Here is a 22,663-nt window from a genome sequence, read left to right as displayed (position 1 = left end):
AATGTGCCTGTTTGACGAACGCTCAGCATCCTACCACACATGGTTGGTTATCTGTGCAGTTAAGTTAGTGTTGATCAGAGCTGTCAGGTGTAGCAGCTGCTGTGCTGGATAGAAAGATGGATGGATGGATGGATGGATGGATGAATGACTGTGACGCTCTGAGTCTCTTGAGGAATTGCACTTCGTCTCTGGCTGCATGCAGTCTCCAGAGCAAGCCTGGCTGGCTCTGTGTCCATGTGCTCTTCATTTTATGATCTGCAGTGAGGAAAAGTCAGAAGGAGAATGACTAAGGATGCTTTATCAAAGAGGGAAAAACAGAACTTCCTATATAGAGTAGAAAGGTGAAGTACCTCAAGAACAGGATAGTAGTTTAAAACATCAAGCCACTTCTAAGCAATTATACAATCTATTTCTTGCTTTTTACTTTACTTTACCTCAGTGACAACCCCTGCAGCAATGGTGGAGCCCACATATCGCAGCATGAAGCGGCCCAGTTCCTTGTAGTCCTTGTACAGTTCTAATGACACTGGCCTCTGGGTCTGGATCTCCACGATGGCATTCATACCCTTACTCAAACACCTTAACAGGAAGGAAACACAGAAGGAGTAATGACACATCCAGGTGGATTTCTATGTTTAAGTTCTTATGAGTACTTATATTCACAATATAAAATGTACTACAAGGCCTCGCCCCAGCACTCACTTTGGTTTTTTCTTGAGGACCTCACCGCTGCTCTTGTGTAGAACGCTTATCAGTTTCCTAATGGTGGCCGGCTCACTGACTGTTTGGTAATGCAGCAACACCTACACACACACACACACACACACACACACACACACACACACAGAATGAACAAACAAGCACATATAATAGAACAGAAACAGAGTTTTCAAGTCTGTACAACCAGCACACAAGCACAATTAACATTAAAAAAAAGAGTTTAACTGTGTGAGCGTGTACAGTGTGTTTGCTTGCACTTACTGGGAATCCCTGAGTGATGGGGACCTCGATATTGAAGAGAAGGATTCGGGCTCTGAATCGAGTACAGACTCGAATAGGCTCCTTGGTATCACAGAACACACAGCCCACGCTGGAAGGAAGCAAGATATCACTAAATACAGCCAAACGTTCACAATCCAAGCGTTTACAACATGCATCACCAGCTTATATTAAATGTTATAATAAACACATGTAAAATTTTGTTTACTTGATCTTGATGATGTCCATGCCGGTGACTGTCAGGCTGACATGGTCTCCTGCTGCAGCCCAGTCCAAAGCCTCGTCATGTAGGGTTATACCTGTGGCGAAGACAGAGAGTGTAAGTCCCACAACTACCACAGGATGGCAGTGTTTGTCACCACTTATTCAACTGTCATCCACATTCAGAGATGACAAAAAGGCGGCCTCAGATGCAGCTATGCTTGAAGCTGGCATTCTGACATGCAAGATCTGTACAGTAGGAAACATGTGCAGCAGATACAGTAGGCAAACTATATAGGGCAACAGTGAGACACTATACACAGCATAGAGCGAAGGATGATATCAATACAGTGCATACACTATATATCCTTCCAGTTATAGTAATGTGATGTCTGGATGCCAAAACAAATAGAATAGTGTCTTTTCTTAGGTATTTCCACCATGTCGTGGGTGTTTGAGTGAGCCTTGTGGGATCCTTGTAGCATATTAGCAGCTATCTCTGGCATGAACAGAGGCAGGTTCTGAGGCACAGGCTTCATGCTCTGATGAGACTTTAAACTGAATAATAATTTTCTCACTGTTATCTATAAGAAAAATGCTCTGCAGGACTTGTGACAATGAAAAGTGGAAAGTCAGTCACCATGCCAGACTGGCAACAATGACACACCATCACACTATCTTAAAAAAAAAAAAAAAAAATCTATCTATCTACACCATTGCGTACCTTTGACATTGCAGGTTTCATTGGGAGGCATAGCCAGTATCCTGTCTCCGGTCTGAATATAACCGGCCTCGATCTTCCCTGTTACACAGAAGCCTGAACCCTGGTCTGGGAAGAGAAAATGCAATATCAGCAATATCTTAAATTTAAAAAAAAAAAAAGAGAGAGAAATACAGCTGCAGGCTGGAATTGAACGCGGGCCACTGCAGTAAGGACTCAGCCTCAGTACATGGTGCGTGTGTCCTAACAGGTGAGGTACTGTGGCATCCTGTAAGTGACTTTTACCTTTGAACACATCTGAGACGCACAGTCTGAAAGGTTTGTCTACAGACCTCTGAGGGGCTTTGAAGGCATCTGTAGAAGAAAGAAAGGAAAAGTACAGAAGAAAAAAAAAGAGGAAGAAATCAGTAAGAACCCGGAAAGCCTGATGATCATGATGACCAGTGGCGGTGAATCATTTTCTCTGGTACTGGATAAATACCAAGTAAATAAATCTCCGGATGATCAGCAATTGAATGACTAACAGCGATGTACAATACGCACACAATGCACCAAAGGCTAAAGTTCATAAATAAGTACTTTAGTGAGTCACTGGGAAGTGATATTTCACTCAAAAACTGTGCTTTGAGAATCAAACATTCACTCCCTGTAGGCTTTACAGGTGGCTAAAAAGCTTTATGGCTGCAGTCAGCTTGAAATCAGTCTGTTACAATGGTTTCCAATAGTGATAAGTACTTGTATTTAGAGCTGAAAGAAAGCACTGTAGCATTCGTAGAAACGGCTTAAAAATGTTCCACACTTATGCTTCGTATATTGCTTAGGCTACCGTTTTAGCTATATGGATAAATATGTTACTTCCTGTGCAGCTTTGAGCATCAAACAGGGCAAAAGCACAGAGCACAACAGGGAAGCAGTGCATTTATCTTAGAACATCTATGACTGGAACATATTGAGCATACCAATGGAGAGCAAAGAAAGTGGCTTACAAAGGACTTTATTTATGCACATTGTCACAGTGCAAGCTTGTCACCACGGAAACTGAGTGAATTCAAAGACAACTGTGATTCTGACTGAGGCAAGTACAAGCCATTTCTCAACACATTTGATACTTTGGAAGACTTAAGATTTAGTCTCACTTTAAAACCACTGAAAGAAAAGTGAGTGATATTTCATGGTGTTTTTTTCCTTTTTCAAGCCTCAAACATAAAGACGGTTAAGTTTTTCACTAGTATGATTTCTTTCCATCGGTTGCTTTTTTAATATTCACTACTAGTCTAGACTACAACAGATGCAGTCCAATCAACTTGCACAAAAACCTAAAAATTTAGGAACAACTGTTCGTTCACACATCTGCAAGAGATCCAGGATGAAAAAAGGCAGCATGAACCAGTCTGCATTACCGATCTGCTCAAGCAGGCTGCGACCAGAATACCAAGAGGTAAGTTGTGCCACTGAACTCCTGGTGGTGAGGTTCTCTCCTGAGAGGCCGCTGGTAGGGATGTAGAAAACATCAGACTCCTGGAAAAACAAATGAACACTAAATCAAACAAAAAGAAAAGCTAGAAGATACTTCTTCTTAGCTTAATATATAAAAGTTCATAAACTGATACCGATAAAGAGTTTAATATCTTTTAATAAGTTGAGTGGCAAACCCCAGTCATAATGGCTAAATATGGAAAATCTTCTGGGGTCAGGGGTTGTGGCCTCCGAGGAGAACTCGCACATATATTATGGGGCTGTCCCAATTTGCATGGGTACTGTCATATGCAGAGATGCTTATGTACTAATTGATAGAATGTATGAAATGTATGGCACAAAGTAAAAAAATAAATAAAAAAAAAATGATGTTGAGAAGCTTAGTGCAAACTCACCTTGAAACCTGCCTGCTTGAGAAAATGGCCAAGTTTGGAAGTGATATCTTGGAAACGCTCTTGTTGCCAGTTCACCTGATTTGTATACACACATAAAAAGGAAAAAAACAGAGACAGAAAATTTCCCCTTCAGCACAGATTTGAAATGGAAATGTGTCAGCAACATGCCAGTGATTGTAGGAAACAAAATCACAATCACACACACAGTTCTCTAAAGCCTTCGTCTCTCCAGACAGAAACATTTAAAAAGGTCCTTAATATCTGAAAACCAACAAAAGGGTCCATTTTATTGAACTCCAAAATCTGTGAACTGAACCTTATCACAGAATATAAATGTGCTTCTGCTTAACTGTGTTTTGTGTTACTTGGATCATATTTGCAGGAGTACACTTATAGGACAAATGGCTCAGTGATTTTCAGTAACCTTTCATGTTTTAAGGTTCGTTGCTTTCATTTTTTATAGATTTTCACCAGAACAAATATCTTGATTTTTCTTAAAAAAACAGATTGTATTATAATGTAACAGTCAAATCATGTTGTAAATCTCTAACATTTCAGTAATGTGTAGCAGGTCTGACCTGGTCCATCTTGTTGACAGCTACAGCCAGCTGGGTGACACCAAGCGAACGCACCAACAGGGCATGCTCTCTGGTCTGACCACCCGCTTCGAAGCCTGCCTCGAACTCTCCTCGACTGGCGTCCACCACAAGCACCGCCACGTCGGCCTGAAGAGACAACCGAGGGGGATAAGAACCACATGCATGTGATTCTGCTGAGGCAGACGTGAACTCAGCTCAGCGGGGAATTTAACAGCTGATTTCCAGTGTTTTAACACATTACGAGGCTTAAAAGTAGAGTGTCTGCAATGTTAGCAAGCATTTCAAGTCCTACCAAACCATCAAATTAGAAACTTTGTCTTGTGTGCAGGTCCCGCACAGAGGCTAATATATGCAAGAACATAAATTACCTAATAAAATGAACCTACTCAATCTAGATGGAGACAATAGGTGAACTCATTTCTTTAACATCTATGACAAATATTTATAACTTATGAAAAAAAAAAAGTATGGGTTAGGGTAAAACAGATCATACAAGCTGTAATGAAAAGATATTGGGATTGTTTTTTTTTGTTAACTGATGAAACACATGCTTTCTCGGAGTTAATTACAGGCTGAGAAATACGATGTTGAGCCTCAGAGTACAGACTGATGCCTTCGTTTGCTTGCAACAGAAACCCCTTAGTCACTACATGATGAGGCTGAACGTGAGGACAGTCATTTGGTAAAAAGAGAAATTACATTAGTGTCTCAAAACAGAGACAGACAAGCACACCCAAGCCTGCAAAAACACCTTGTGACACCAACACCCAAAACCACGAAAGTTATTTCAAATCATGCTGACGGGTGTGGCAAGCTGAGGGTATACTGCAGGAGTGAAAGAACCATGTTAATCAAGCGGAGGTTTGCAAAGTTAGAAAGATGCTCAGTTTCATCTTGAGGATCGACTATGATCATGTTAAAAAGTGAAGCCATAAATGTAGCGAAATGATATATTCAGAATATGAAAGAATATTTTTGTGTAATAATTGTAGACGTGAGAGGCACAAAAATCAATGCTAATCACAATTATACATTAGAGCTGCAAAATATAACAATGTATTTACTTTACACTGTGGTAGCTACCCCTTTATCTGTGTGCATTAGAAATGTTGCTAATCAATAAGCAGATCTGCTTTGTAGCAGTATTGGATTTTTGCATCAATGTACTAAAGTACTTTGATATTTCAGATATTTAATTAGCTAGATTAGTCAAATACAGTTTTTCCTGTTTGGTTATATTATCCATAAACACTTCTACTAAAATTTATTTTTAATAACATATATATGATGCATTACAAAATTACATAAACTGTGAATCTTCTAATTTCATTTTATTTGTATTTTCTTTTATCTACTCATCTGCATCCTGTTTCTCTCAGGTCTATTTTTGGAGGTATTGCAACACTTTAATCTCCAATGTGGCTCGCCACTCAAAAAGAAAAATAAATGCTAAATAAAAAGATTATTTATGTAAACAGAATGAGCTGATCTTGCACCACTGTAGTACTTTTGAACACACACACACACACACACACACACACACACACACACACACACACACACACACACACACACACACACACACACACACACACACACACACACACACACACAGAGACTGTTCCTCTTACAGTATATACACCCATAACAGCAACATCAGCAACATTACCCCATCCAGTGTGTTGGTTTACATGCATTTTGCAGGCTGCTTGAATACGTTTACATGGTATACCTGTGCAGCTCCTGTGATCATGTTGGGGATGAAGTCTTTGTGTCCTGGCGCATCCATTAGGGTCACCACCTTAGAGTTTGTCTCAAACTTGGTCATGCCCACATCCATTGTCACACCCCTGGAGCAAACACAAATAAATGAGAGGATTTCTTTTTTTTTATCACCACTTGAGCATTCAAATTGCATAAAATTGTGTCAAGTGTTGTAATTGAAACAATCCTGTGGTCAGTGTTCTAAGTAGCTCGACTGCCATATAAGGGAATGTAGATTCAACCCTCTCTGTCAATTTCAGTTCAACAGCAACGTCTTCTAGTGGGCGAGGCTCTCAGTCTACTTTAAGTATTACACATTTACTTCAGAAGTTACTGATAAGTGAATATGGATTCCCACCCAAGTCACTTTCTGTTTCTGGCATATTTCGCTTCCGTTTCACTCTGGTAACAACAACAGAGAGAGGCCGAATAGTGACATATATTCCACGATGACACTTTTTACGCGTTAAAAAGGTAGATATCTCTAGTGCTTACAATCAGTGGGAATGCAATTTATCAGCAAAACTATTGTAGGAAAGATGTGGTCCCTCTAGTGGACATTTTTCCCCCCCAGATCACATCCAGGATATTATTATGTGGATTTATCACTGGTAACAGTAACACCAGTAATTTGGAAAAAATGTGTGACTCTCAAGATATGTTTATCAACCAAAGCACAGAGCAGGAAGAGACTGCAGTTTGGTAAGCATCTGCACTACACAAGAGTCCTTGTCAACGTGTGACCAAACATGACCTTTGGCCACAATGGTTAGGGGCACAACAAATTATTTCCAGTCCATGAATATTCATCTGTTTGTGTGCAGCTTCATGCTCAAAAATGTACCTGTCCCTCTCCTCGCCAGTTTCATCCAGGACCCAGGCGTAGGCGAAGGAGGCTTTTCCGGCCTTCTTTGACTCCTGCTCGTACTTGTGCATGGTGCGCTTGTTGACGTTTCCCAGCAGATAAAGCAGGTGCCCCATCAGTGTGCTTTTACCCGCATCCACATGACCTGCAGAGAAGAATAATGTAATAAACGCCAAGGAGTTAAGGCTGTAGAAGGAAAGAAACAAAAGAGAAAATGGGCTAAGAGTGTGGGGGCTTGATAAAAAAACACCAGGGAGGGGTGAAGACAGACAGAAAAAGAGGAAGAATGTAACAAGAGTGATAAGACAGGTAGTGGGAGAGAAGATAAGACAAATGGAAGCCACAGATGGGAGAAGGAAAGAAGCCTAATTGCACAAGAGGAGGAAGGTAGACAGAAATGGGAACAAGGATGGAGGGTGAGAGGGGGAAGGGAAAGGGCCGTGGTAAAACGAAAGGTTTCACAGTCTGTGGGAAACTAGAATCATCTGCACTTCTGAAACTACCAAGTCACTTTTTCTGCTGTAACTGAGAATGAGAGAATATAATTGAGCAATTGCACTGGTTCTGCAGTTCAACTCATTCACTACTATTAAACTTGTGCAAATGTGCACAAAACACACAAGAATCAAAAGTGACAGTGCCAAACACTACAGAAAAATCTGAGGTGAATGGCAGAATGTATAGAAAGAATATACGGTGCACATGAACAAATTAAAGCATGTGGTGGAAAAACTAGAACTGCTTCTTTTTTTTTTCCAATTAAACAACAGCTATGTTGCAATGTGTGGGTCAATTGCATGCAAAGAGTTAGAAGAGGAAAAAATGTTATTAGGGTTAAAAGTGACACAAAAGGACCACTTTATTTTCCAGCTTGTGTTTTAATGCGTCAAACAATGTCATAAAAATGTTATAATGTTACAGTACTATTGTATATTGCTTAACAAATCAAGCAATACTTCCTCTTCGTGTTTAAAGGCACTATCTAGAACTTTAAGAAAGTCCTTGCTATTAATGAAGTGAACTGCTGTCAGCATCCTGTTCATAGATGTAGTGCCGCCAGAGCGCACCGCAACAACGCTCTGTGAGGAAAAAGAGTGCTTGCAGTTTTTAAGCACATGAAGACCCTTTTAACATTTTCTCCAGAGAGCTAACGTTAAACTTCAGTATTTTGCTACCTTATCAAGCTAGCAATTTGTCCGCATTAGCAAGCAAGATAACATTAGCTAACGTGACCTCCTTTGGATTTTCCTGGAAAAAACATCCCAAGTTTTTACACAGAAATCAGTGCACGGGCTGTTATAGGCAACCGAGAAAGTCAGAAAGATCTCACTTACTTTTTGTTTTTTCTTTTTACACATTGGCAATACAAAGTGATTAACACATGCAAAAGGTTTTCAATCTTGTTTGTGCAGAATCGACTCTTGTGTCCCTTGTAATTGTGATGATGCCTTAATGTGCTATAGGCTGTCACAAGTGGTTTTTGTGGTGGTTTATGAGTGGTTGTGTGGATTTCCTTCCTACCTATAACCACCAAATTCAACAGAGGTTTGCCGCCCTGCCTCTTCTCCAGCTCAGCCTTGATATTGATCGTCTGCCGGGCCTTTCCAGAGGAGCGGCCTGGGGTGGGAACAGTGGAGGGCTCATCTCCATTTGACCCTTTGGATGGAGTCTCAGGGCGTTTGGATGTGGTCTCTGAGGCAGGGGTTGCAGTGGCATTTTCAGGGCTGCCACCCCGGCGTAGTGAAGCAGTCACCACGCCGTTCTCCCCTTGTGCTGAGGAGAGAATGTGGATGAGTTTAATCACAATGAACCACAACTCTTCTTTGCAACACCAGCAGTTATGCTAGAGTACAGCTTACAAAACACTAATCAACAGCTCATCCAAAATAGGGTCCTAACCACTGTTTTATGAGTGTGTGTGCAGATGTGTGTTAGGTACCTGGGAACATCAAAGCCCATGGTCTGCTTCTTGCCAGAGACGGTCATGCGGGCCACTTTGGGAACCACTTCAGAGTCCAGTTTATTGTGAGACACATCTCTGCTTTTAGCTAAAGGGAACAGAGGAACAAAACTGTATGCTTTCTGACAAACAAAGGCAATGGTGAGTCACTGTGGTCGACATGTATGACACGAGCAAGTTGAATTTTTTCCTATTTAAAAAGGGCACAGGAATGACCTTTAATATATGATAAATGGTTTATATGTAATGCTAAACACTTGCAGCTATCTCTCATAACCAGAATAAGACTGAATGGTTTCTCCCACTAGATTTTCCAAATAATTTTACCGTTCTGTTTCTCTAGCTTTGGGAATACAGTTGATCAACGGTGATTATGCATCCACACATCAGAATAATTTAAATGTTGTGGGTTTTTTTTTTTTAATTCAAAAATGTCCAACTTGTTGAAACACTTCTGCAAAACAGTAACATTAAATACATGGCAACATTATTCAACACCAAGATAGGCTATTCAGCAATGTATGCCAGTGTGGTGTTAAGACATCCAGTGTAGTTTATGACTGCTTTCCCGGTTTTAGTTGTGTGCCTTACTGGCATATATCGCAATGTATGTACGTGTGAGCATATGATGCAATCAGTCGAGCCTCCATCTATCTGACTGGTAGTTCATATTCTGCAGCAGTGAGACTTGTTGAGGTCATTGCTTTGTCATCCCAGTCCCAAATGGCCACCGGTCCCAGTCATATCAAGCCGCTACTGATTCATTTAGACTGGGCTGCACAGCCGAGCCTACAGCACACCGTGTGCATCTGCGTGCATGTGTGTGGCAGTGACATCCTGGTTCAGAGAGGGTTAATTTCAGAAGTGGCCGTTGTCTCCTCTCTCCACGTAAATAGAGCAGTGTGACACAGCATTTCACAGAATGAATCTTGAAAGGTGTCACCCTCAGCAAATTGTGGGGCTGGAGGGGAATGTGGGTATTATCTCACAGACGCACACAAGACTGATTAAAAAATACTTGCATACAGGAGACATCCACAACACGCAAAAAAAAACAAAAGTGGTTGATTTGTTACAAATTGGAAAAGTGATGTTGGTCATAAAATGTAATTTCCGTCAGTTTTCCTTTTATATTATTCAGAGGTTTGAAACAGGATAAACTCCCACACACTGTACTCGTTGATTTTAGTGCAACATTTCAGTCTTAATATCTTTATCAGGCAAGAAAAATACTGCTCAGAAGTTGGTCCCCAATTAATGTTTATCTTTTAAGACTAAAAACATTTCTTCAGCTTGTAGCCTGCATTTTACACACAATCCCTTGTGTGCTCTTGTGTGCTTCATGCAGTTTATTCATCATAAAAAAAAATACCCTGAGGGAAAATGAGAGGAAAGGAGGTGTGATTCAACAGAATTATTAATGGACTTTCTCTAACCAAGCTTTCTCTGGATGACTGACAGAAAAAAGTCCCTCTCATTCTGAAACACTGATATACAAGTGAAGAAGCTCTCTGCAAAGCACCCTGAAAAAAGCTTCTTTTTTTCTCTCTCTTTATAAGTCAGTCAGTGTTTAATAGTAAGCTAAAATAAGCAGAGGTTATGGAGGCTGTACTGTAACACAACCATAACTGACTGTTAACTCACAGTGTGTATTTTTGTATTTGTTTTTTTATTGTATTTCTGTGCACTCTTTAATGTTATCTGCCTACTGTTGTGCCCACGCATAGTGATGGGTTTAGAGTATATCTATCTATCTACCCACCTACCTCTACCCTTCTCTATCTCTATATCTATACAGAAAGATCTGTCTCTTGTAACAAATGGACCCCTGCAGAAAAGATAGATCTGCATCATTGCTGTGTCAATCTGTCCTGCAGTAAGCGGCAACATGAGACAGAAAAAGTACTCTATGGGGAATTTAGGTTCTTCCTGCAGCTGGGGGCTTTTCTTGTCCCTAATATAGTGACGTGGAGGTTTCTACCACCTGTCTCAAACAAGACAGCAGTCAGTTTGCAATTCTCTTATATGGAACATCAGCTGTGAAACAAACAAACAATCTCATTAGACGACTTTAAATCTAATACGGTTATTAGGACCACCTAATTAATCCTACATCTTACATCTTTACAGTTTGGAAATAGACCACAGCATAGAAACACTACACAACTACTCACTGTATTTTTTTGGTGGGGGGTTTTAAGTTTTTTTTATATCTTTACCTCTATATTTTAACCTGGGGTGAAACGGACAGGCGCACCCTACTTAACACCCCCAAGGTCTAACTCAATCAACAACCCACTTTCTAACTACCAGACATGTTGGTCTGTCAAAAGGCTGTAACACCTTCACAAACAACTGACGTGCTAGATAATATTTTTGAGGCTGGCCTGGGGGCAGCATTAACTGGAGTGTGTCCTGACTCCACACAGTGCAATCAGGCTTTGAGGCCTGGAGCAGGATCTCCTTATACTGTTTGGACTGGCAGGTAAACAGTTGGCTTCCACCCATCCAGGATTTCTCTAGTAAAGGGGACCCTTGCAGCGAATAAGAGTGAGTCATCTCTACACCTTGGCCTGAGGACCCAACTGAGCACAGGATAAGAGGAGTCCGCCCAGGATATGCAAATATCACCACCACCCCCCAGTCTAAATACGCAGAAGTATGGAGGCAAAAGTAATTCAAGAAGGACTTGAAAGGTTTCCAGGTTGAAAGTGGAGGTAATAGGGCGCAGTGGACAAGTGAGAGTAAGAGATCCAAGACAGAGATATAAAGAGAGAGAGAGAGAGAGTAAGATAAATCTAGTTATCCTTATTTGATAGCATCAAGTACACACTGTGACATGCTTTCTCAAAATATTTAATAAACTAAATTTCATATTTTACGAAACGGCTTTGACGGTCGTCACAATTAGAAATGATGATTCTGGAAAGCAAGCTTTTGATGAGAAGGATCCCTACCACTTGAGGCCGCTAAAGGCTTTGAAAGACAAAGAGTTCTGCTCAAGTCAAATCTTTACTGGCCTAGTGTGGGGGGAAAAGGGGGGGAAAACACTTTTACTGATTCAATCTGAATCTGGGCCAATATGTCAGTGTAAAAGTTAAGATTGGTTTTAACCAGCTCTGCTCTTTAGAAATAATCTTCAAAGATAGGAATTTGTTGCAAAAAAAGTGCAAGACACCTGGCATACGTTTGGAATTAAAACCAATATTCTGGCACTCCCTTGCACATGCCAGCACTATTTTTTTTTCTCTAAATTAATGGATATACCAATGATCCGAACCAAGAGTTAAACTTCATTCACATTTGAAAAATCAATGAAGATGTGAATGAAATTGACTACGAAGGAAATGAGACTGCTGGTTGAGGGAAAAGCTTTAAGTAGGACCCATCTGACCCCTTTCAGGTTGAGTCACACACAAACGTCGGTACCACCACTCAACATTTCATCAAATGACATCTACAAAGAGCTCCTCGTCCTCGACACCCACTTACTCAGCAGTCAACCTTGAGTCATACCAACCACCTGAGAACTCTCACCTACTGTTTACAGAATCAAAATTGAGCTACAGAAGGAGCGTCTCACCTACAGCAGGTTAACACACACACATTTGTTTTTACATTGTCAACCTATTTTATCCACTTTTCAGAAAAGAAAATTTAAAAATCTGAGTGACATGCATTACTGCACATCCAAAGAATCCAACAGAGGAAGCAACGGGAAAATAAAAGCCAAAACATTCTGCTGGATGCAATATTAAACATTAACTCTTGAGCTTCCAAAAAAGCTGTCTGCATGGTTGGAAAATTGTTTATTATCAACCGTCTGACAGATAAGCACTGTGACCATAACACTAAGGTTGATTTTCAGTGACGTTACTGAAACATTAATCACACTGATCATCATCATCCAGCCTGATAAAGCAGAGGCCGCCAAAAAGGTTCAGTGAGTAAAGCATGGCAACCTGGAGAAGAGATGTGCAGTGTCTTACTATAACTTTAAAACAAGATTCACTAAAATTTAGCTAAATTATAGCTTTCCAGTTCTGCATGTTAGTCAAGCAGTTAGATATAGATAGGAGTGTTGCCTTTTTGTTGTACAAAGTTGATGAGTAGCATACGTGTCACAATCATAGTGTTCATTCTGTCTTCATTGAGCTAAAAGTCGATGCTATAAATATATTTGAAAAAAGGGCCTCCCTACACACTGGGAGAGACAGCGAATTACCATTATTCAACGACGCACCTACGAGTGATGGTGGAAGATCATGACGATTCAAACAGGTCAAATCTCTATTTAAAACGTGCAACTTTTTGTAAGTGTCTGTATGGAAGAGATGATGAGAGGAGGGCTCCTACACATTTTCCATTTAACATTCCATACTTTTCCAGACTTCTCTTCCAGAATTTTGCAAAACTCCCAAATGCTTAAATGAGATTAATATTTGGTCATTTGTGATACTACGTACAGTATATATGCAATTCAAAGATATTGCTGCATTTTCTCTCAAACTATTTGGTCACAGATGTCTGGAGTTGGAACAGTTATAAGGAACTTGGGGCAGAGCATGATTATTTTATTTTTTTAGCAATTCTGAATATCGGCAATAGTCTAGAAACACAAATATTTTTCCATACGCCCTTTTCTTTTCTCCATTCTTATCCGGACCTGGAAATTACTCAAATCAATTTCCATATTGCAGAGGAACCCTGTGAGTGAGCGCCTTCAGATGCATCCCAAAAGGAAAACTATTTTCACTTGAATCGGCCTGAAAATCTGTGGAATTGAAGCTTCCTTAACTACAGATAGTTACTGTAAACAGGTCAATTCTAGTATACAGATCAGTACCAAGTTGACAAACATATCCACAAACATCAACACTCAAGGTAACTCTATAAAGTGGTGACTCATGACTGAATAACTCTCTTTAAAAGATATTTCAGATTGATACATTTGCACAAAAACATTATATAATTGTTGTCATACATTTTTTTTTGATCCAAAACATGGATCTGATAAATGAACCAGAATGATTTCTGAAGCCTGCTGCAAGCTGTCAGATCACTGCTTTATGAGGACTTTTACAATTGTTAGCCTTCAACCTCCAGAGAGGACAACTCTTGCATTTGTTGTGCAGCTTTTTCCATTTGAATAAAGAGTCATACTCCACTCATTTTTCCTGTAAACATACTGCACCACAACAAAGCAGTAGTATTGATGGCAAGTCCAAATGCACCCACTTTCTTTTGACCACTTGTTGTGAGTAAAATGGTATTTTCCAGTGTTGGCACCACATCACAACAAAACAGTGTTAGTGCAACATGTCGTGCCTTGCAGAAATGCACAGCCTGTGAAGACACAAAATGATTTGATCTGTCAAAAGCTTTTGACAAAGCTGTGAAAGTTGAGAGACATGATCAGATTTTCCTACGTAGGTGGTGTAAAAGACACAGAGTAAGATGATCGGCTGCTGTGCCGAGTCGGTGTGTGTGCTTGGGGTGACATTTTCTCCAAGAGTGCAGCTTCCTGCTCAAACCCACACACACACGGACTCGCCTTAAGAGAGGAGGACAAAACTGTCACTGGACAAACCCAGCTGTTAATAGCACTTATTCATTTCTAGATTTTCACAGAGTAGAACTGCATAATGCTGTGGATCACATCTTCACTCACCAAACAGACCACAATATCCCTAATGCACCTAATCAGTAAGCAATCATCATGCTCTCAAGACTACACGTACACTGAGAAACCTGTTTGACTTGTCATTATTTCCACTATCTGCCCTTTATTATCAATCATTTCCCTCAGGCTTACTAGTCTATGTTTGACACCCCGAGGGTCCATTTCAGTCAGCTATCTGCACCTGTAAAGTTTTCACACATCTAGCCCTTCACTCAAATGTTCTCATATTTAAGACAACAATGAGGCAGAGCAATAGAATGACTGAACAATGACATTAGCCCTCATCATCTCATCCTGTCTCATAGCTACAATACAGACCAATGTCCTGATGAGAACAGTAGGAAAATACCCATTTTAGGGTTTACTAGGCAGTATATACAACAAGTCTCCTGACAGCTGTTGCTTTTAGTATATAATGTAAACTACCAAGTCTTAAGCAAACCCTTGTCCAATCTTAAGTCTCAAACATTCATTTCTTTAAGGGCAAAATTTTCCATTCAAACCAAAACCAATGACTCACAAGAAACTTTGGGCAAGCCTAAAAAAACATGCTTACACTTCACCAGATACATCATGCAGTTATCTTTCTAAAACATTTCACTTGAACTGAAGCCAATAGGTTATCTTCGAGTACTGTACAAAGCCATACTCTACTCATATTTCAGATTCAAACAGGGAATATGGCACTGTTTTAACTGGTAACATACAATTAAATCAATAAAACAACCCTAATAACAGATATTTTCACACTCAGAAACTCAAAAACACACCCACACACAACCACAGAGACATACCCGAACACAGGTGCATTAAGAGTACATAAATTCAGTCATCTTTATTTGAAAATTGACAAATTAACTTCTGGCATAGCTTGATGACACACCTAGTGTAACCATCGTAATACATTGTAATATTAAAAGCTTGTAAGAGCAGGAAAAACCTCTTTTACCTCTACTCTGAAGGCATTCATTCTGATTCATTGTGCACGCTCTTTATTCACAGTGATAGCACCCATAGTGAACTCATTTCTTCAACATTAAACACATCAATTCAAATGTCTGTGTCTGTGTGTGTGTGTGTGTGTGTGTGTGTGTGTGTGTGTGTGTGTGTGTTCACGCTCCCTCATGGGAAAATCTCCAGGTGTCCTCGAAACCAAAATGTCTACCCCATGATCTCAAACACAGGCAGCAGTAAACCAGTACAATGGTTAACTGATCCATATTCCAATAGCAGCAGCACACCTGCAAACAAAATCAACCTCTTTCTTCTTTTAAGGGTTCATGCAGCTCCAAACTAGAAAAGAGGCCACGCAAAAAGAGATATACTTTGAGTTTTCCCTGGCTAAGATTAAACTACTTTACTTTTATACAAAAATCTCAATTAAAAAGCCAATGGCCATCTAAGCATACAAAAATAAGACTCAAATTTAAAATGTAGAAAAAATGTTACAGTAAATGAGAAAAAAATTATTCTAAAAAGTTCTTAAAACACTAAACAAATGCAGAAATTTTACTTAGCTGCAATTTTCAAGCTGCCAGAGTGACTGAGTGGTTTTTTAACCTGTTTGACTTAAACATAATTGGTATGTATATAATAGCAATGCAAGGATTTCTTGTCTCCATTAAAAAGAGATACATAAATGCTGTAGGGATTCTAGCAGAATTCTATAAGCAGTGATCAGCAGCGAGTTTGTCCTGTTGTACTGTTGGTCCTAAAAGTTTATTTTCTCCATGACTGATTGTGAAACAGAGTTAAAAAGTATAATATGGACTGATGACCTTGAGTGCTGCATCTCTTTTAGTTTAGTTCAATCGGCGGAGCAAAGGCCACCAAAAAGGTTCTCGTCCCAATTTAGCACCAACTTGCACGCAACTGAATTAAGCACCTTTTATTTCCCCATCTACCTGGTGAAAGCTTTGCGCTGATTAGCATGGACGATGTCGTCAGGTGAAGGCGTGTCGAAGCGGAACGGTGCAATTGGCGAGAGCGGGTTATGGTGCTCTTTGGATTTGTCTTGAGATTTATACAAGGCGGCCTGGTAACCACTTCCTGTCCTCTGACCTCTGATGTTTCCCCTCTGTATATTCCGCATCCTCTTCTGTTGTCTGCAGCTTTTAACTGACAAAGTGAGTGCAAACACTGATGGTTTTGCAAAAACAGAAGAATCCAGCCCCATGGCGACTGGAGTTGGAGAGGATGGTGAAGGGAAGTCATCGAAGTAATGCGGGCTCACTCCATCTGACTGGGCCATGAGCGCACTCAAATCAATAGTCTGCCTCAGATTAGATGGCCTGGAGTTTTGATGGTATTGTTTGTGGTTGGGTTTACACTTGGTCCCACCCTTTATAGTACTTTCTGCAAGAACACCAGCGCTCTCTGGTTTTGCTGGTAAGAGGAGCGTGTTGAGAGAGTAATGTGACCCATTTGAGGTGGTTGAGGTTTTGCCTTTGTGTGCAGATGCCAAATGTGACAAAGAGAGCGGCTCAGAGACGCCAGGTGGTTGTTTCAGTGCATTTGCTTGAGATTCAGTGCTGAGGGGCTGAGGGGAAGCTAAGGAACTGTTGGTTTGATGCTGCAGGGCTAGCTGAGACAACGAGACCGCTCCACCTAAGCATGTAGGAGTAATGTTGGTTGGATTAGAAAATGTGAGCGAGTTTGCTGGTTGTTTAGTGGTCTGTGATTGAATGGGTGTATTCTTGTTTTGATGCTGTGAAGCAAGCTCAAACAGCGAGAGTGCTTGTGCTTGTGTAGGCATCCCCTGACACTGCACAGAAGTTATGCTGCTTTGGGGAGTAGGGAAGGAGTTAGGATTCGTTGGGCTGCGGTTTGAATGCTCTTGGATTAGATCAGCCAATGATGGGCTTCCCTTAGGATCAGCTATTGTGGCTTTGACTCCAATCCCAACTCCTACTGAGTGCTGAGTGCTCTGGAGGACTGAACTCAGACTCCCAAACCCAGGAGGAGCAGCCAGAGAAGAGCTTGCAGCTGTCATCTTGGGGTTTTTTAGCGACAGACTACTGAGTGAAACTGGAAGGAGGGAGGGAGCTGAGCTTAGAGATGCTGAAGGCATGTTTAAAGATGCCAATGTTCCCAACGAAAGACTATTCTGATTAGGAATAATGGACGGTGGTGAATTAGGTCCTATGGTTAGAGCACTTAATGAGGGAACACCCAAACCTCGCCCTATGTCAACTACTCCTGACGTCTTACTCTTCTGCACATGCTCAGACATGAGCTGTGTCAAACTGGTACCACCAACATCTGGACCAACATTTGGACGGCTCAAATTTTGATATTCAGAACCGCTAACCACTGGGTCAGCGTTATGTTGCGATAGGAGGTCACGCAAGTTTGGTGCACATGCTTGCGCGCGTGGTTGTGCATGTTTGCACCCATCAGTCTGAGGTTTATGTTGCTTGGATGTAATGTCTGTCTGAGAAGCAGACAAGCAGGCTCCTTACCTTACAAAAGCCAATTGAAGTTGTCGAAGAGGAGAGAGATGGAGGACCACAGAACAGAAGTCAGATGAATCATACCATAAACAGGAGGGACAAGAGCAGAAAGAGGGCACTTTGTTAAACATTTGCATGACTCAAACAGATGGATGCCGCTGGCTGTTGTCAAGTAGATAATATTAATGAAGTTATTTGAAATTATTTTTTATTCGAGTCAAAAATGTCAGGATACAGTTTTAGATATTTTCAGTATCACCAAGTTATATCATCAATCGTTCATCCATCCATCCAGGACCGTAGAACAACAGTCCAGTTCTTATTTATTAACCTAGGCTAGGCTCTCAGCCCTGTTTTATAATAATGCCCTTATTAAAGTTGGCGACATCAAAACCCATAACCTTGCTTTTTGGGCAATTTCTCCATTCTCTTTCACTCTTCACAGTACTGACAGCTTCCTTCTTTGTATTTACAGTGCTTTAAACTGATAAGATCTCAGCTCTCAACCGGACTGTAAAAGCCACACGTTGATCACTTCACTGTTACCTATTCTTTAACTACATTGTTGTTATCAATTATTCTTAACTGTATTATTCAAGATGTAATTACAAATGCTCAAATGTGAGACATTCAAAATCACTTTACTAGCAATGTCTATCTATACTGAACTATATGTAACTGTGGATCAGGTGATACAATTAATTAATTATTATTCCTATCAGTAGTTTCATAACAAGAAACAAACCCTTATTATGCACTTCCTATGAAACATCTCAATCATTTGTTTGGCAATTAACTTATGAGTTTTCAAATGCCACCAACAACCATTTCTTTATATGTACCTATAATGATCAATAAAATGACAATCATTTGATCCACTTCGGGCGTACCTTTCTCAGCCACGGCCTCTTGTTTGGTTCTTTGTGGAAGCGGTGCTTTCTCTTGGTTAACTCTTGCTATGGAAGTCGTCTCTTCACTGGTACTTTTGGTAACTGCAGCTGTCTTGGTGTCTTCAGACAGGACTGCATCCAGTGCCTTCTGTGGGTCAAATCCACATCTTATGGCTGCCTGGGTCAGGACAGAGTCTGGCACTGCATCTCCCAGCACAGTCCGCATGTGGTCCAAGCAGGAATACAGCTTGGCTACAGAGTACAACAGACATTAACTCAGACATCATATTTGTGACCCAGAAAACAAATGACAAGACAAAAACAATAGAAAATGGAAAATAAAATTACCAACCCAACAGGATCTTAATGTCTTCAATTAGCACATTTTCAAACTCAAAGCTCAAATAGTACCTTGATCAAGAGGGTCGAGGTTGTGGCTGATTGTAGGGGACATAGGTACAGACTCATCTTCATATTCTTCCTCTTCTAAAGGCTCCTCTTTTGGTGCTTGCCTTTCTTGACGGGAGTAGATGAACTGATTCGCTGTATAAACCAAAAACATCTTTACTTAATCGGCTTATTCTTAAGTTAAACTAGGAGATGTGATGCCTGGATAATAGTGTATAGTTTAAGTAGACATTTAATCACATCAATCTTTTAATGAAAATGTAAAAACAACTGATACCAACCTGTTGCTGGTGATATACAGCAGTAGTCATCATCTACAGACTGTCCATACATGTCATCATCGTCAAAGTCTAGAGAGAAAATATAATTGAGGTTAAAAAAAAAATGTCCCTTTCTAGTCTTTACACAGACAGACACATGGACAAATGTGGCTGCAGTAAAGAGAAACAGTCTTTTGTTACAGCTGTCAGTTTGCCTTGTCAGCAACTTCACAGAAAGCATAACAAACCGCTAACTGGGAGTCGGGTCGCTTTTATTTATTTTATTTTATTAACTACTTCACATTAGGTTTGACAGCGTGGGAGGCTTTAATACGTTAATACAGTCAGTGGATGCCAATATACCATGTCCAACGATGAATTAAAAGCTTGTAACATTTCTTCCAAATCACTGAAAAGTTAGCAAGCTAGCTAAGCAGCTATCGACTAGTAAACATAAACATTAGCTACGTTAGTTAGAGTCACATCACGTCAAGTTTTATTATTATAACGTTAACCTGAACGCTTGAGATACTTGTATTACAGTGCAATGTATCTCGTACCGGGTGCCAAGTGACACGACAGCAACGTTATCTTGCCAACTAAACCAGCTAGCGTTAGCCGCTACAGCTACAATCAACAACAGTGAATGTTAGCTTAGCGGCTAACCAGTTTAGCGGTTTGAGGCCTTGCCTTGACGTTTTCAAACCGTCACCAACACCTGGTTAATCTACCTTCATCGTAGTTGTAACCTCGAACATTTCTGTGCCGAGACATTTTTGCTTATGTGTCTTCTCTCGGCCCCCAGGGTAAATGTTTATCGGTTCACAGACTGTTGTGACATGTGTCTCACTGCCCGGCTGCCGTCGCCGCCGCCGCTGCTCCTGCTGCTGCTGCTGTGTGACGTTACAGCAGTGGGCGGGGCTGGGAGGGTTACTTGAAAAAATGTAACCATGTATCACGATGTTCAAGTAAAGTTACTTGGTCACTTTACGTTACTTTTGGATTACCTGTGTAAATAAAAAAAGAAGAGAAAATAAATGTCATTAAGAAGTGTTGATGCAAGTATATTGTCTAAGACAACAGAACAATGAAACCTTTTTTAAAAAAAAGAAAGTGGAGATGGAAAAAAAGGAATGGAAATTTTAAAAAATGGAATAAAGAATGTGACCTCTAAATAAACTGATGTTTTTTAAAATTATAATCCTGCTAAATAATCCCCTTTTTTTACTAAATGTAACTGTAATCTGATTATGTCTTTTAATAATAATAATAATAATAATACATTTTATTTACAGAGCACTTTTAAAGAAACTCAAAGACACTTCACATAAGTTAAAAAGGAAAAGAAAAGGGTAATTAAAAAAACACACAAAGAAATATAGCTATATCTACAACACTCAACTCAACTTTTTTTCTATGACTATAAAGGATTACAATAATCGAGTACAGTTACACTTTTGGTATCCCGATTATGTAACTTAGTTACATGTAATCGATTACTCCCCAAACCCGGCAGTGCATGGGCACATCAGATTAGTTTCTGCAGCATCAGAAATAGATAAAATACTTAAAACAAATATTTAATTATACCGTATTTGTGTCTTCTGAAAAATAAACTTGTTTTCAGTCCATTTTTAAGGGGGGGTGCTGACAACCTTCTGTCACAGTTACACCAATGTGGCCTGAGATCAGATCTCCCAAACAAGCTTCACAATTTGCATTCTGTTTGACAGAGAGAAACTGACTTAGAATCAGTTAATGCTTACAGAGCTTATTATCAGCAGCTGAATAATACATGTATATTAGAATGACTAAGATCGAGAAATATAAGAGATGTAAGTTTCATTAGTACAGAGCAGAATGAAGATCTATTGATTAGGGAACACAGTAAACAGTAAAAAGGGGGCCTGAATCTGTCATTAGTCCTGTTCTTACAAAAAGTGACCTTCATGACGATAATGGTCAGGGTGGCTGGGGTGACAATGTGGATATAGTTGACCTGCATGCAGTCAACCACTGTTCTCTTTTATGTGTGAGGAAACACAAAATTCATATTCATGCTGATGTTTTATTAAATTAAAAGGGGAGGCACAGTATAACAGATGAACAAAGACAAAGTGGTTAAGAGACTTTTCCTCTCTGCACAACCAAGAGAAATTATTTCAGTTTAAGAGGTCGAGAGCTGTGCACTGAAAGCACATGAGAGAGTCTGCCTGCACAAAACACCCGTACATCTTTCAAACCAACCTATGATCTTGGGGTGTGAATATCTAAACCATTTTTGTCAAAGGTTATGCCCTATGGTGAGAGACCAACCCATCCAAGCCTACACTCAACACCTCGTACAAACACACACACCCAATGAGTGACATCACTTTTTCCTACAATCTATGTACCACAAGACACTTATAGTCTGTCTACCACAAAAGGGAAAGAAATAAGATGTTTGCACCACTGCGTGTGCTTGTGTTTGTGCTTTTGTTTATCTTTGACTTGGTCTTTGCATATCTACATGTGTGCAGGTGTATGCATGTGTGGTTTCTGATACAATAAGTTATTCTGATCTCATCTTCAGTACCCTATGTGCTAATGAAAGAGAAGATGATGAAAATGTCAGAGAGTAATTTGACGCCAGTGATGCAGGTGAAGTATACACTTGCACATCTGCACGGTGAAATGAAATATGAGGTTTGGCGTGTCTCCCCAATCTAAAAATAGAGCAGAATAAAGAAAGACGTCTGCTTAGGTAATTGTAAAGACCTTTTCACAATGCATGGCTCATATTTCAACTGGCAGTTTGACAAAGAGCAGCTTTAATTGGCAGAGGTTAGTAAGAACAAGAAGGGGATTATTCATATCAGGAGGGGATAGTTTATAAGTTTATTATTTATGCTGCCTCAAGTTTTACCTGAGTGTGTGTCTCTAAGCGCGTGTGTGTGTTTGTCTAAGTGTGTGTGGGTGGAGGTTTCCCCTCTAAAATTCCACTTCCT

The 22,663-nt window shown here is 40.2% G+C and overlaps 1 protein-coding gene across 2 annotated transcripts; it reads right to left on the bottom strand.

The window, feature by feature from the left end:
• Positions 1-425: 425 nt before the first annotated feature.
• On the bottom strand, positions 426-20,587 carry hbs1l (HBS1-like translational GTPase). Of its 2 annotated transcripts, XM_051408467.1 has the most exons (18): positions 20,405-20,575; positions 19,695-19,763; positions 19,417-19,548; positions 19,006-19,257; positions 8,960-9,068; positions 8,832-8,836; positions 8,542-8,787; positions 7,000-7,165; positions 6,124-6,241; positions 4,371-4,517; positions 3,793-3,867; positions 3,322-3,439; positions 2,207-2,275; positions 1,925-2,029; positions 1,208-1,298; positions 982-1,090; positions 703-803; positions 426-579 (listed from the first exon to the last, which is right to left on the bottom strand). In XM_051408467.1, exons 1-18 carry the CDS (start codon positions 20,445-20,447, stop codon positions 426-428), a joined length of 2,109 nt encoding a protein of 702 aa, XP_051264427.1. In that variant the 5' UTR covers positions 20,448-20,575. The 2 variants fall into 2 exon arrangements, with proteins under 2 accessions (XP_051264427.1, XP_051264426.1); XM_051408466.1 differs by lacking the exons at positions 426-579; positions 703-803; positions 982-1,090; ... (9 more) ...; positions 8,832-8,836; positions 8,960-9,068 and adding an exon at positions 15,473-18,119 and having other exon boundaries at positions 20,405-20,587.
• Positions 20,588-22,663: the final 2,076 nt, after the last annotated feature.

Source organism: Dicentrarchus labrax, unplaced genomic scaffold (assembly GCF_905237075.1).
Source record: "Dicentrarchus labrax unplaced genomic scaffold, dlabrax2021, whole genome shotgun sequence".
Lineage (NCBI taxonomy): Eukaryota > Metazoa > Chordata > Actinopteri > Moronidae > Dicentrarchus > Dicentrarchus labrax.
Note: the sequence above shows the minus strand (reverse complement) of the source record. Positions and strands in the feature narration are given on the sequence as shown.

Coding starts and splice junctions, on each gene's coding strand:
- hbs1l (XM_051408467.1), bottom strand. CDS start 20,447: ATGTCTCGGCACAGAAATGTTCGAGGTTACAACTACGATGAAG. Junction 1,091..1,207: donor ATGGACATCATCAAGATCAA/GTAAACAAAATT, acceptor GCTTCCTTCCAG/CGTGGGCTGTGTGTTCTGTG. Junction 804..981: donor CCATCACTCAGGGATTCCCA/GTAAGTGCAAGC, acceptor GTGTGTGTGTAG/GTGTTGCTGCATTACCAAAC.